Source organism: Bos grunniens, chromosome 6 (genome assembly GCF_055505025.1).
Source record: "Bos grunniens cultivar Pamir isolate PY7600 chromosome 6, Bosgru_T2T1.0, whole genome shotgun sequence".
NCBI lineage: Eukaryota > Metazoa > Chordata > Mammalia > Artiodactyla > Bovidae > Bos > Bos grunniens.
The window spans coordinates 26,582,104-26,595,578 of record NC_141170.1 but is presented as its reverse complement, the minus strand read 5'-3'; the positions used below and the strand labels follow the sequence as shown (position 1 = coordinate 26,595,578).

The following is a 13,475-nucleotide window of genomic DNA, read 5'->3' as shown; positions in this document are numbered from 1 at the left end:
CTATTTGGAAAGCCTAATTTGTGGTCATGGCTTTCCCTTGATGGGTCTTTAGGGTACTACCAAAAACATTAGGTTAATTAACATTAACCAGGTTAATTAACAAGGGAATAGGAAACGCTGAGGAGAAAGTCAAGAGACTGCTTCCCAACAAGGTGGCAATTTTATAGGGACTCACCCCAACAGAATAGAAATCACCCCAACAGGATAGAAATCCTTAGATGGTCATTTAAAAATGGGATTTTTTAAAAAATGGACATTGATGAGATTAAAACCAAGGCTTTAGGGAATTCCCTGGTGGTCTAACAGGTCTCTAGGCTTTCACTGCCAGTGTCCTGGATTCAATTCTGATCAGGGAACTAAGATCTCATAAACCACATGGCACAGCCAAACAAACAAAAAAAGCAAAGGCTCTGAACCAACACCACCTAAAGTTAAATGGGCCAAAGAGGCCTCTATTGGCCCCCTAACATTAAAGGGGCCCCAAACAAGTCTGATTTATTTACCCCAGTTAAAAATTAAAAAAAAAAAAATGTTGGAAGAAAATTACACCAAGATACCTGACTAGCAGTTGCTTGGGTTAACATTTGGGACAGTTAATCAAGTTGGGGCTTCCCAGATGGCGAAGTGGTAAAGAATCTGCCTGCCAACACAGAAGCCATAGAAGACTCAGGTTCGATCCCGGGATTGGGAAGATTCCCTGGAGTAGGAAATGGCAACCACTCCAGTATTCTTGGCTGGAGAATCCCGTGGACAGAGGAGCCTGGAAGACTACAGTCCATGGGGCCCAAAGACTTGGACATGACTGGGCAAGCATGCACAAACAAGGATTGACAAGAGGGTTCAGTTCAGTTCAGTCGCTCAGTCGTGTCCGACTCTTTGCGACCCCATGAATCACAGCACGCCAGGCCTCCCTGTCCATCACCAACTCCCGGAGTTCACCCAAACTCACATCCACTGAGTCAGTGATGCCATCCAATCATCTCATCCTCTGTCGTCCCCTTCTCCTCCTGCCCCCAATCCCTTCCAGCATCAGGGTCTTTTCCAGTGAATCAACTCTTCACATGAAGTGGCCAAAGTACTGGAGTTTCAGCTTTAGCATCATTCCTTCCAAAGAACACCCAGGGCTGATCTCCTTCAGAATGGACTGGTTGGATCTCCTTACAGTCCAAGGGACTCTCAAGAGTCTTCTCCAACACCACAGTTCAAAAGCATCAATTCTTCAGCGCTCAGCTTTCTTCACAGTCCAACTCTCACATCCATACATGACCACTGGAAAAACCATAGCCTTGACTAGGCAGATCTTTGTTGGCAAAGTAATGTCCCTGCTTTTGAATATGCTATTTAGGTTGGTCATAACTTTCCTTCCAAGGAGTAAGCGTCTTTTAATTTCATGGCTGCAATCACCATGTGCAGTGATTTTGGAGACCAAAAAATAAAGTCTGACACTGGTTCCACTGTTTCCCCATCTATTTCCCATGAAGTGATGGGACCGGATGCCATGATCTTCGTTTTCTGGATGTTGAGCTTTAAGCCAACTTTTTCACTCTCCTCTTGCACTTTCATCAAGAGGCTTTTTAGTTCCTTTCACTTTCTGCCATAAGGGTGGTGTCATCTGCATATCTGAGGTTATTGATATTTCTCCCGGCAATCTTGATTCCGAAAGCTTGTGCTTCTTCCAGCCCAGTGTTTCTCATGATGTACTCTGCATAGAAGTTAAATAAGCAGGGTGACAATATACAGCCTTGATGTGCTCCTTTTCCTATTTGGAACCATCTGTTGTTGCATGTCCAGTTCTAACTGTTGCTTCCTGACCTGCATATATATATGTTTCTCAAGAGGCAGGTCAGGTGGTGTAGTATCCCCATCTCTTTCAGAATTTTCCACAGTTTATTGTGATCCACACAGTCAAACGGGTATCCCTTGGCTAAAGTTAAAGGTATAACAATTGCTAAAAATGAGATAAAAATTTATTTTTTAAAAGTTGGCCTATTTGAATGGGCTTTATATGAGACGGTTACACCTCTTTTGCCTGATTATATTGTGAGATAAACATTATGTCTCACTAGGGAAAGCTTTCCCTGCCTGGCATTATATCACAGAGCATATATATCTGCCCCTAAGGTAAGACTAGTTAAACATATTAAAGGAAACCAATAGAGTTTACCTGAGTCCACACAACATGAAAGAAAACTGGGGCTAATATTCAGGGCTTAGTTAATAAAGGAATAGTGGAGATTTTCCCTTTTTTTCCGCTATGGAAAATTGCTCTGGGTTTGACTTGTGCCTTCACAAAGAGGACTTTTGTGAAATGCTTTGTGCAAACTTTTGTAGGCAAGATAAAATGAACCCTAGAGTTCTAGAACACAGAACTCCTGATTTCCAGTAGTTGGAAATCTTCCCACTGATTAAACAAAGAAGCAAATTAAAGAAAATGTGGTTGGATGAATGAATCATTTGATACCATTTAGGCAGTAGAACCGGAGAAGGCAATGGCACCCTACTCCAGTACTCTTGCCTGGAAAATCCCACGGATGGAGGAGCCTGGTAGGCCGCAGTCCATGGGGTCACTAAAGAGTCAGACACAACTGAGCGACCTCCCTTTCACTTTTCACTTTCATGCACTGGAGAAGGAAATGGCAACCCACTCCAGTGTTCTTGCCTGGATAATCCCAGGGACGGGCAAGCCTGGTGGGCTGCCGTCTATGGGGTCGCACAGAGTCAGACACGACTGAAGTGACTTAGCAGCAGCAGCAGCAGCAAGCAGTAGAACAGTTCTCTGGGGAATTGAAAACAACTGTCCCTGTAAAAAGTCATCTGAGCAAATAAATGTAACTTATTCCAACTGTTCTTTATAAACTTATATTGTAATACCTGATTTATGACTAAGTTATAAAAAGAAGTTATGAGATCTCTGATTATGTCTGTTACATGTCTGTGTGTACATTATAGATATGTCTCTACCTCCAGACAGTGTCATCAATATTAATTTATAAAGGAGCTCTGGTTAATTGACTTAAAAGTAAGCACTTAGAAATTAAGTATTTCTAACTGTATTAGAAATAAACCAAATGAATTTCAGGTTCATGTGATCTGGGAAATATTCAACATTAATACTTGGTTTAACGTTTAAGTTTGTTGGTTTAAATACTACAGATGGACAGGGAGGGCTGGCGTGCTGTGATTCATGGGGTCGCAAAGAGTCAGACACGACTGAGCAACTGATCTGATCTGACTTACTTTTATTGCACCTAGTCAAATATGTTCATATTATTTCTCTTACAAAATTTATCAGCAAGAAAAATAGCTTGGAATGATGGCTAATTTGATCTGATGTCTCCTGAAGTTTTCACAGGTAAAATATGATTGTTGAGAATAAACGAATTCAATAGATGCAAATGGGATAAGAGCCTTTAGTGAACTCTTTCAGAATTATTATGTTTTACGGTATATCTACTTAAATAAGTTTCTCCAGATTTTTGGTAACCTAAAACTTTTAGAGTTTTGCTAAGTTAAGTTAAATGATGGAAATGTACTAAATATCTAGATCATTCCCAAATAAAGTAAGATATAAAACAGTACTTACTAAAATTAGGTTTCCTTTTACAGAGAAATTTAAGATTTTAGAAAGTGAAAGTTGCTCAGTTGTGTCCGACCCTTTGCAACCCCATGGACCGTACAGTCCATGGAACTCTTTAGGCCAGAATACTGGAGTGGGTAGCCTTTCCCTTCTCCAGGGGATCTTCTCAACCCAGGGATCGAATCCAGGTCTCCCGCATTGTGGGCGGATGCTTTACCAGCTGAGCCACCAGGGAATCCCATAAAGATATTTAGGACCATTAATAAATATGTTTTGTGCCACCCTGAAAACTTTTCCATAAAAAGGGCACATGTTTTTAAAAAGTATAAGTGGTGTTTTATGTTTGTCAATATACAGAATGCTAATGCAAAAGTTCATAATTGCTTACTTCTTAGTTTTCACTAGAAATAAGGTTTTAAAATTTTGTACTGAGGTGTACTTGATTCACAATACTGTGTTAGTTTCAGGTGTATGGCAAAGTGATTTAGATAGATATAAATATACATGTATACATGTAGATATATGTGGATATAAATATCCTTTTTCAGATTCTTATCCTTTATAGGTTATTACAAGATACTGAATATAATTTCCTATGCTATACAGTAAGTCCTTATTGTTTATCTATTTTAAATACAGTAGTATGTATCTGTTAATCTCATACTCCTAATTTATTCCTCCCTACCCCCTTCCCCCTTTGGTAATCATAGTTTGTTTTCTATGTCTGTGAGTTTCTGTTTCAAAAATAAGTTAATTTGTATTTTTTTTAGATACTATATTTATGCGGTATCATATAATATTTGACTTTGACTTACTTCAGTTAGTATGATAATCTCTAGGTTCATCCATGTTGCTGCAAATGGTAACAGTTCATTCCTTTTTTATGGATGAGTAGTATTCTACTACACACACACACACACACACACACACACACATATTATCTTTATCCATTCATCTGTCAATGGATCTTTAGGTTGCTTCCATGACTTAACTATTGTAAATAGTGCTACTATGAACACTGGGGTACATGTATCTTTTTGAATTAGATTTTTCATCTTTTTTTGGATACATGCCCAGGAGTGGGATTGCTGGATCATACAGTAGTTCTATTTTTAGCTTTTTAAGGAACTTCCATATGATTCTCCATAGTTGCTGTACCAATTTACTTTCTCACCAACAGTGAAAGTAGGTACCCTCTTCTTTACACCCTCTCTAGCATTTATTATTTATAGACTTTTTGATGATAGACACTCTGATCTCATTGTAGTTTTGATGTGCATTTCTCTAATAATTAGCAATGTTGAGCATCTTTTCATGTGCCTGTTGGCCATCTGTATATATTCTTTGGAGAAAGAAATTAAAGTTTTAAAGGTTAAGAATTCTAATTAGAAAGATGGTAATGATAACCCTGTATGCGAGACAGCAAGAGAGACACAGATGTATAGAACAGTCTTTTGGACTCTGTGGGAGAGGGAGAGGGTGGGATGATTTGGGAGAATGGCATTGAAACATGTATAACATCATATAAGAAACGAATTGCCAGTCCAGGTACGATGCAGGATATAGGATTCTCGGAGCTGGTGCACTGGGATGACCCAGAGGGATGGTACGGGGAGGGAGGTGGGAAGGGGGTTCAGGATGGGGAGCACATGTACACCCGCAGCGGATTCATGTTGATGTATGGTAAAACCAATACAATATTGTAAAGTAAAAAATAAATAAATAAATAAATTTTTAAAAATTAAAAAAAAAAGCTATTCTAAGAAGGCAAGTAGAATTAACCCAAAACACTTTAAGAGGGAGCCTATCAAAGGGCAAGAGTAATAGAAGTGGGAAATTATGATAAATGGGAATTCAAAAATTAAAGTAAGAAATGAGACGGTTCATCTCTTTCATGAACTAATGAGGACAAAATACTATAAAAGAATAGAGTGCTTCATATATGGCATTTCAAAAGTGAGGTATACTATTTGTATGGTAGCAATAGAGATGCAGGCATAGAGAACAGACTTGCAGACACAGTGGGGGAAGGAGAGGGTGGGCTGAGTTGAAAAAGTAGCCGTGAAACATATATATTACCATATATAAAATAAATAACCAGTTGGAATTTGTTGTGTGATGCAGGGAGCTCAACCTGGTGCTCTGTGACAACCCGGGGCGGGGGGGGGGGGGGGGGTAGGAGGAAAGTTCAAGAGGGAGGGAACATATGTATACCTATGGCTGATTCATGTTGATGTATGGCAGAAACCAACACAACATTGCAAAGCAATTATCCTCCAATTAAATTTAAAAAAAAAGAATTCTAATTAATATATGTAATTAAAACTACAAATTAATAAGGAAAACATCTTTGTATGAAAGGGAAAACAATATAAGGAATGGAAATGCATTTTGTTAAAGGAAAAGAAGGTATTTTGTCCTGGAGAGAGAGAAAGAAAAAGAAAGCATAGGACAAAACCTGAAGATAAGGAAGTTTTAGAAGCATCATGGGAAAGAAACCCTGAAAAGAGTTTCATACATGGTCGGGACTGGCTAAGATTAAAATAAAATTTAACCGAGTAAACAAATTTCAACATTAAAAGTAAGTTAGTACAAAATCAAAATTTGTTTTTTTCTCTGTGTTAAGAGAACCAAAGTTTTCTTGGAATATTGATTTGCTTTTGATAACAGTTTAAAAAAAGTTTCTCTACCTTTTAAGTGATGTGTTGTAACAGTCTATATTTGCCTTTAAAATCTGTCATTTTGGTTAAGTAAATAAGAGTTTTTCACAGTGACCTATTTGACCAAGTGTTGTAAACCTTTCGATATCTTTGGCAAACTTCCCCAAGTCAATTCTAAGTGAAATTCTTTTGACCTCTAGCTAACATTCAAATGCCTTAGAGTGAAGGAGGACACAGACAGAACAGGCTCCCTCTTGAACGCAGGACTCCATCTTGGGCCGCACTGTGGACTTTGAGCTATATGCCCAGTATCTATGGAAACGACAAACCAACGGGAAAACCAGGCCCCAGAAGGAAGAGCCCCAGGGCTCATACCTAGACTCTCCTTTGCCTAAAAGAATACCCTAATTATCTGTGTAACTGAATAGAATCAAACATTCTACTATGCTTATTGTGGTATGACCGCGGGCCTATTGATAATTGTCCCCTGTTAACTACTTAGGCTTAGGGCATATGAATCACTGGTTAACTTTGATTGTATCTTTCTTTTTCCTTTGTTCAGACTAGTTTAAGGGAATTTGGGGAAGTGGGTTTGGGCACATACACTTAGGGTATATAAGGTTTTCACAAAAACTGGTTCACGTCCTTGGCTAAGAGGGACTCTGCCTTGGGCCCACTGGTGTAATAAACTGCACTCCACTATCTGCATTGTCCAAGTGAGTTTGTTTCTTGACTACAAGAGGAACCCTAAAACATCTTCAAAGGAGGTATGAAACTAATTAGGTCTATCTGATATGTTAAATTACATGGGAAACATTGTCAAATAAGTGGCTATAATGCATGGGTAAATGTCATTAACATAGTCTAGAAAATCAATGGAATTTTTAAAAATCTAGTATGTCCTGTATGTCCTGGTATAATTTTTCAGTTATGATTCTACTTATTTCTTAAAATGTTGTATTGTCACAGAAATAACCAAGTTTGTCAACTGCACGGTAATCAAATCTTTAATCATGTAATTTAAGTCTTTTGTCATTTATAGACAGCTACTGTTGTACTCTTTGATGCTTTTACACAAATTAAAATCTTCAAGAAGATTCATAAAAATGAACCATAGGATGCCAGGAAAGTCCCAATGTGGGATTCTTTATTGACACTTTAAACAAGATGTAGCAGCAGGTCTAACAAGCACTATAATATTGAAATATTTATGATCATGGATGATATTTTGAGCAAGAGCTACCATGAGACATAACAGTATCTGTGTTTCCTTAATGGTGAAGCCATGGTACTGTAACACTTCTGGGATTTGCCAGGGAGGCCTGGCGTGCTGCGATTCATGGGGTCGCAAAGAGTCGGACACGACTGAGTGACTGATCTGATCTGATCTGATCTGACACTTATTGGGGCTTCCCTTGTGGCTTAGACAGTAAAGCGTCTGCCTACAACGCGGGAGACCCAGGTTCGATCTCTGGGTTGGGAAGTTCCCCTGGAGAAGGAAATGGCAACCCACTCCAGTATTCTTGCCTGGAAAATCCCATGGACGGAGGAGCCCGGTAGGCTACAGTCCATGGGGTCGCAGAGAGTCAGACACGACTGAGCGACTGCACTGAACTGAAGATGGGAACATTGGGGAGTATGGTGACAGTTGGACAGTATTTCACTTCTAGGATTTATTTACCCCCATGACCACATCTACAACAGCACATGAAGGCAGCAGACGCCATGGCCCACAACATGTCTTCATGAAATATTGGATTTCATTGGGTTATGACTAGAACCTACATCTTTTTTTCAGACGAGGATAACAATGACGGGAACAGGCCCAGAAGACCCAGAGGGAAGACCGTAGGGGTTTTCCTTTAGTTCTTGGGTGAGTTTATTCTTGCAGGGAGTCAGTCATCATCCCCACTCGAAGGAATTCAGTCAAACACAGCAAAAGACAAATACTGTATGATTCCACTTATATGAGGTGTCTACAGTGGTCAGATTCATAGAAACAAAGCAGACTGGTGGTTCCTAGGGGCTGAGGGGAGAGGAGGAAGGGGTGTGATATAATGGCTATAACAGCTTCATATCTTCAAGAGGAAAAAGTTCTGCAGGTCTGTTTTTACAACAATATGAATATATTTAAAACTACTGAATTGCGCTTCAAAATGGTAAAGATGGTATATTTTCTATTATTTTTTTTAAATCACCATTAAAAAATGGTTAAAACTGCAAAACAAACAGGACACTCAAAAACCTTAATTCTGGCTCAACTTCAGTCCCCTGGCTGTACACCCTCAAATGCAGGCCTGGCTTAACCTAGTCCATGGAGTTTCTTGAGGCATTCAATGTACAAAAATGCTTTTTAAAATGAGGACCCAAGTGTTGTCTTTTTTTTTTTCAAATTCTACTATACAATGATAATACAGGCTTTCCCTCGTGGCTCAGCTGGTAAAGAATCTGCCTGCAATGCAGAAGACCTGGGTTGGATCCCTGGGTTGGGAAGATCCCCTGGAGAAGGGAAAGGCTACCCACTCCAGTATTCTGGCCTGGAGAATTCCATGGACTGTATAGTCCATGGAATTGCAAAGAGTCAGACACGACTGAGCAACTTACACTTCACTTCATGATGATAAAGCCGATCTTTACAATTCTGGGCATTGATTTACACAGACTAAGACAATCCACTAAGACTAATAATAACATGAAACACTTAACTAGCACTAATTCCATGCCAGACACTAGTCTAAGTACTTTATAAATACTGACCCATTGACTCGGTCTTCATAACAATCTCATGGTGGAAGTCCTATTTTTATCCCCACTTTATAGATAAGGAAACAGAAGCACAGAGAACTGGTAAGTGGCCGAGGTGAGATTGACAACCGGCCATTCGACTCCAGAGTCAGACCCTTAGCACCTGAGGCAGGGACAGGGAACTTTTATCTCTGAGTTCCAGTACCGAGACAGTCCTGACTCAGAACGATTGAATCAGTCAGCAACCATTTATTGAGCAATCGGTTACGACGGAATCTCGTCCTATTTTTACCACACAGCAGTTCTGAAGAAAGATCTGCTTCCTCTAATATTATTTTTTTTAACTTGGTAAAGAGAAACTTTGTTGAAAAGATGTTTGCAAAGGTTGTGGGGGAGGTTACTGTCTTGGGGGTGTGGGAGATACTGCAACAGTGGGGAAAATACTCTGACCATAAGATCCCCAAGCACCTCCCTCTACTAATCTTTCTAAAAAATGATTAAAGAAATTCTAACTCCCCAATGCTTACAATCGGTGGTCACTGCCAACGACTCTAACCCACTCTGCCACCTGGTTATCTTTTGTGCTCAGGAGGGGAGGAGAAAGAAGTAAATAAGAAGAGATAGAAAAACAAGCTCCTACTATATAACACAGGGAACTATATTCAATATCCCATGATAAACCACAACGGAAAGGAATATAAAAAAAGAAGGTACACATATACATTCAGTATAACTGAACTGCTTTGCCATACAGCAGAAATTAGTCATGATAAATCAACTATCATCTCATCTGTGCTTGCTCAGTCGTGTCTGACTCTTTCACAACCCCATGGACTGTAACCCACCAGGCTCCTCTGTCCGTGGAATTTTCCAGACAAGAATACTAGAGTGGGTTGCCATTTCCTTCTCCAGGGGATCTTCCCTACCCAGGGATTAAACCTGGGTCTCCTGCATTGGCAGGCGGATTCTTTACCACTGAGCCATCAGGGAAGCTATAAACCAACTATATTTCAATTAAAAAAGAAAAAGAAGAGACAGAAAGGCCTGTCTTCAGACTAACAATGAATTCTGGGAGCTGGCGTAAGACTAGGTATGTGGGGAGAGAACAAGGGAAAGACCCTAAAGGTCACTATAGAAAATCACATGCATGTGTTTAGTCCCTTCAGTTGTGTCCAGCTCTTTGTGACCCTATGGACAGTAGCCTGCCAGGCTCCTCTGTCCATGGGATTCTCCTGGCAAGAATATTGGAGTGGGTTGCCACGTCCTCTTCCAGGGGACCTTCCAGACCTGGAGATCGAACTCATGTCCGCCTGCATCTCCTGAATTGCAGGTGGATTCTTTACCCATTGAGCCACCCGGGAAGCCATAGAAAATCAGGGGCCACCTTAAAAGGGTAGGGAGTGGAAGCAGCTATTCATGGCTTAGTAACCACATTCTCCAGCTCAGAAAGAAGCAGCTGCATTTCTAAACACAACAGGCTGGGACTGGCCCATCCACAAAGCCATTCATTCACAGCTATGTGCCCACCACCAGCAGCGCTTCAGACAGATGTAGTCAGAACCTGTGCTTCCCGTGCAGCACACTGAGGAGGCCCGTGGGAAGAGACGGGGGCTCAGGCCACAGGGGGTGCTGCTGCGTTTTCTGGTTGGCAGGGCAGGCAGGTGCTGAGGACTCACCTGTAAGTGTATGGCCCCACTTCTTCCAACCGAGGGGTCTCCCCGTTGAGAATCTCCTCTGGATTGGTGACATTGAAGAAATAGAACTGGGTGTACACAGGCAGAGGGGGCTTCTTCCAGGAGTCAAAAGTCTCGGAACCATTCCTTAACACGATATTCTAGAGGAGGACAAAGAGATTTATACAGCATAAGGCTTTGAACACACAGGTGGAGCGAGGGACACCTTCTCATTTGACCTCCCAGCTCACTTATTTTTTTCACAGGCTGCAGTCTCTTGAGAGCAGGGCCACACCTTGTGGCAGTATGGAGCCCACAACACTTATAAACCATAACAGGTGTTCAATAAATATGTGTGGTAAAGAAAAGCTGCAAGCTAGAGCCATAGCTCATGGATGGAGACATGGCTAAGGCCACAGTTGGAGTACCAACAGGCCTTATTTGCTTTGTTACCAAGAGTCTAGTGGTCAGACAGCTTCCATGGAAGTCAGGCCACTCTGAGAAGCTGCATGCATTCCCAGCTCACCCAGCTCGCCCAGGGAACAGGGCCAGAGGGCCAGAAAGCTGGTCCTCCCGTTTGAGGTAGAACCATACCCACCCCTGGGGTTTCCCTGACAGTGCAGACATTAAAGAATCTGCCTGTAATGCCAGAGACCCAGGTTTGATCCCCTGGGTCAGGAAGATCCCCTGGAGAGGAAAATGACAACCCACTCCAGTATCCTTGCCTGAAAATTTTCATGGACAGAGGAGCCTGGCGGGTTATGGTCCATGCGGTCACAAAGAGTTGGACGACTGAGTGACTGACACACACCCACTCCTACCACTTCCACCACTAGGGGCTTTAAATGCATTTTCTCATCCAGTGCCCAGCAGACCCCTAGCATAGATTCGCCTATCCCTGATTTAAAAATGAGAAAGCTAAGCTACACTAGTGCTTAGGGTATTCTTTGTCTACAATCTTTCCTTTGTTTCCCACCCTTACTATGTATTATGGTCTGATCTGTGTGTGCCCCCCACCAAACAAACTTGTATATTGAAGTCCTAACCCCTAGTACCTCAGAATGTGACTGTATTTGGAGACAGGGTCTTTTATTTTTAAAAATATTTATTTATTTGGCTGTGTCGGGTCATTGTTGTGTTGCCCAGACCTCTCTCTAGTTGTGGCACCCAGGCTCTGGAGTGTGGGGCTCAGCTGCCCCAGAGCATATGGGATCTTAGTTCCCCAACCAAGGATCGAACCCACATCCCCTGCACTGGAAGCTAGGTTCTTAACCTCTGGACCACCAGAGATTCCCTGGATACAGGGTCTTTAAAGAGAAATTAAAGGTTAAAGAAGTCATTAGGGTGGGCTGTGATCCAATATAAAGGATGTCCTTATAAGAAGAAGAGATTAGGATATGCTAAGTCGCTTCAGTAGTGTCCGACTCTGTGCGACCCCATAGATGGCAGCCCACCAGGCTCCCCCGTCCCTGGGATTCTCCAGGCAAGAACACTGGAGTGGGTTGCCATTTCCTTGTCCAATGCATGAAAGTAAAAAGTGAAAGGGAAGTCACTCAGTCGTGTCTGACTCTTAGTGACCCCATGGACTGCAGCCTACCAGGCTCCTCCATCCATGGGAATTTCCAGGCAAAGAGTACTGGAGTAGGGTGCCATTGCCTTCTCCGATTAGGATATAAGTACGCACAAAATAAGGATCATGTGAAGACACAGGAAGAAGATAGCCACATACAAGCCAAGGAGAGAGGCAGAAGAAATCAACCTTGCTGACACCTTGATCTTAGACTTCTAGTATCGAAGACTCTGAGACAATATATTTCTGTTGCTTTAGTCACCCAGTCTGTTTTAACTGTTATGACACCCCTCACAAACAAATAGAGCACAGTCCCAAACTAAAACACCTTGGCCCTTCTAGGCAAGGAGTGACCTTGCCACCCTGCAGACTTCAGGTGTGGCCAAGTGACTTGACTTGATTAACTGAATGTGGATGGAATGGGAATGCCCCAGCTTCAAGCTGAGGCCTTAAAGGCATGGCAAGTTTCCACCAGCCACCCTCTGCTACCCTGTCCCAGGCAGTTGGTGACCCTTCAGCCAAGGCCCTAAAATGGTCATGTGTAGACCAGCCATGGTGCCAGGAGTCCAGCCTAAGTCAGCTGACATAGCTCAGCTCAAATTGCAGCCAACCTGGCCATAAGGAGTAGGAAGTACATGTTACTTCCTAACATGTATAAGCTGCTGAGTTTGGGGGGTTGTTTGTTATCCAGCATTACAAGAGAAGCCTGATTAATACTGCACCCAAGGTTAATACACATAAACCTAATATCTAGTAGCTAACTTGTTATTAAAGAAAAACTGCATTTTTTTTAAGATTTAGCTAATTAAGTTTAATATCGAGCTAAGACAAGAGATGGTTGAATGGCATCACCAAATCAATGGACTTGAGTTTTAGCCAACACTGGAAGATAGTGAAGAACAGGGAAGCCTACCATGCTGCAGTCCACGGGATCTCAAAGAGCTGGACACAGCTTAGTGAGTGAACAACAGAGATAAGGCATAGTTAAAGTTGAGAAGGAAGTACTGTTAAATTGAAGTGAATTAAATAACTACTGCTTTGGAATTGGACTTGATCTGGGTATTGTCCTGGTATTTTTAGGAAAAACTGCTTTTTTAAAGTTAAGATCATTGAGGGGACATATGTATACTTATGGTTGATTTATGTTGATGTTTGGCAGAAACCAACACAATTCTGTACAGCAATTATCCCTCAATTAAAAATAAATTCATTTTTTAAAAAGTTAAGATCATTGAGGTGCTTAAGAAAGA

At 41.5% G+C, this 13,475-nt stretch overlaps 1 protein-coding gene across 1 annotated transcript in view; it reads right to left on the bottom strand.

The window, feature by feature from the left end:
* SCARB2 (scavenger receptor class B member 2) overlaps positions 1 to 13,475 on the bottom strand; it is an 82,679-nt gene that overhangs the window by 46,741 nt on the left and 22,463 nt on the right. The window contains exon 2 of the mRNA XM_086405306.1: positions 10,659 to 10,816. Within this exon, the coding sequence (XP_086261432.1) occupies positions 10,659 to 10,816 (158 nt within the window). The remainder of the gene's footprint in view (positions 1 to 10,658; positions 10,817 to 13,475) is intronic.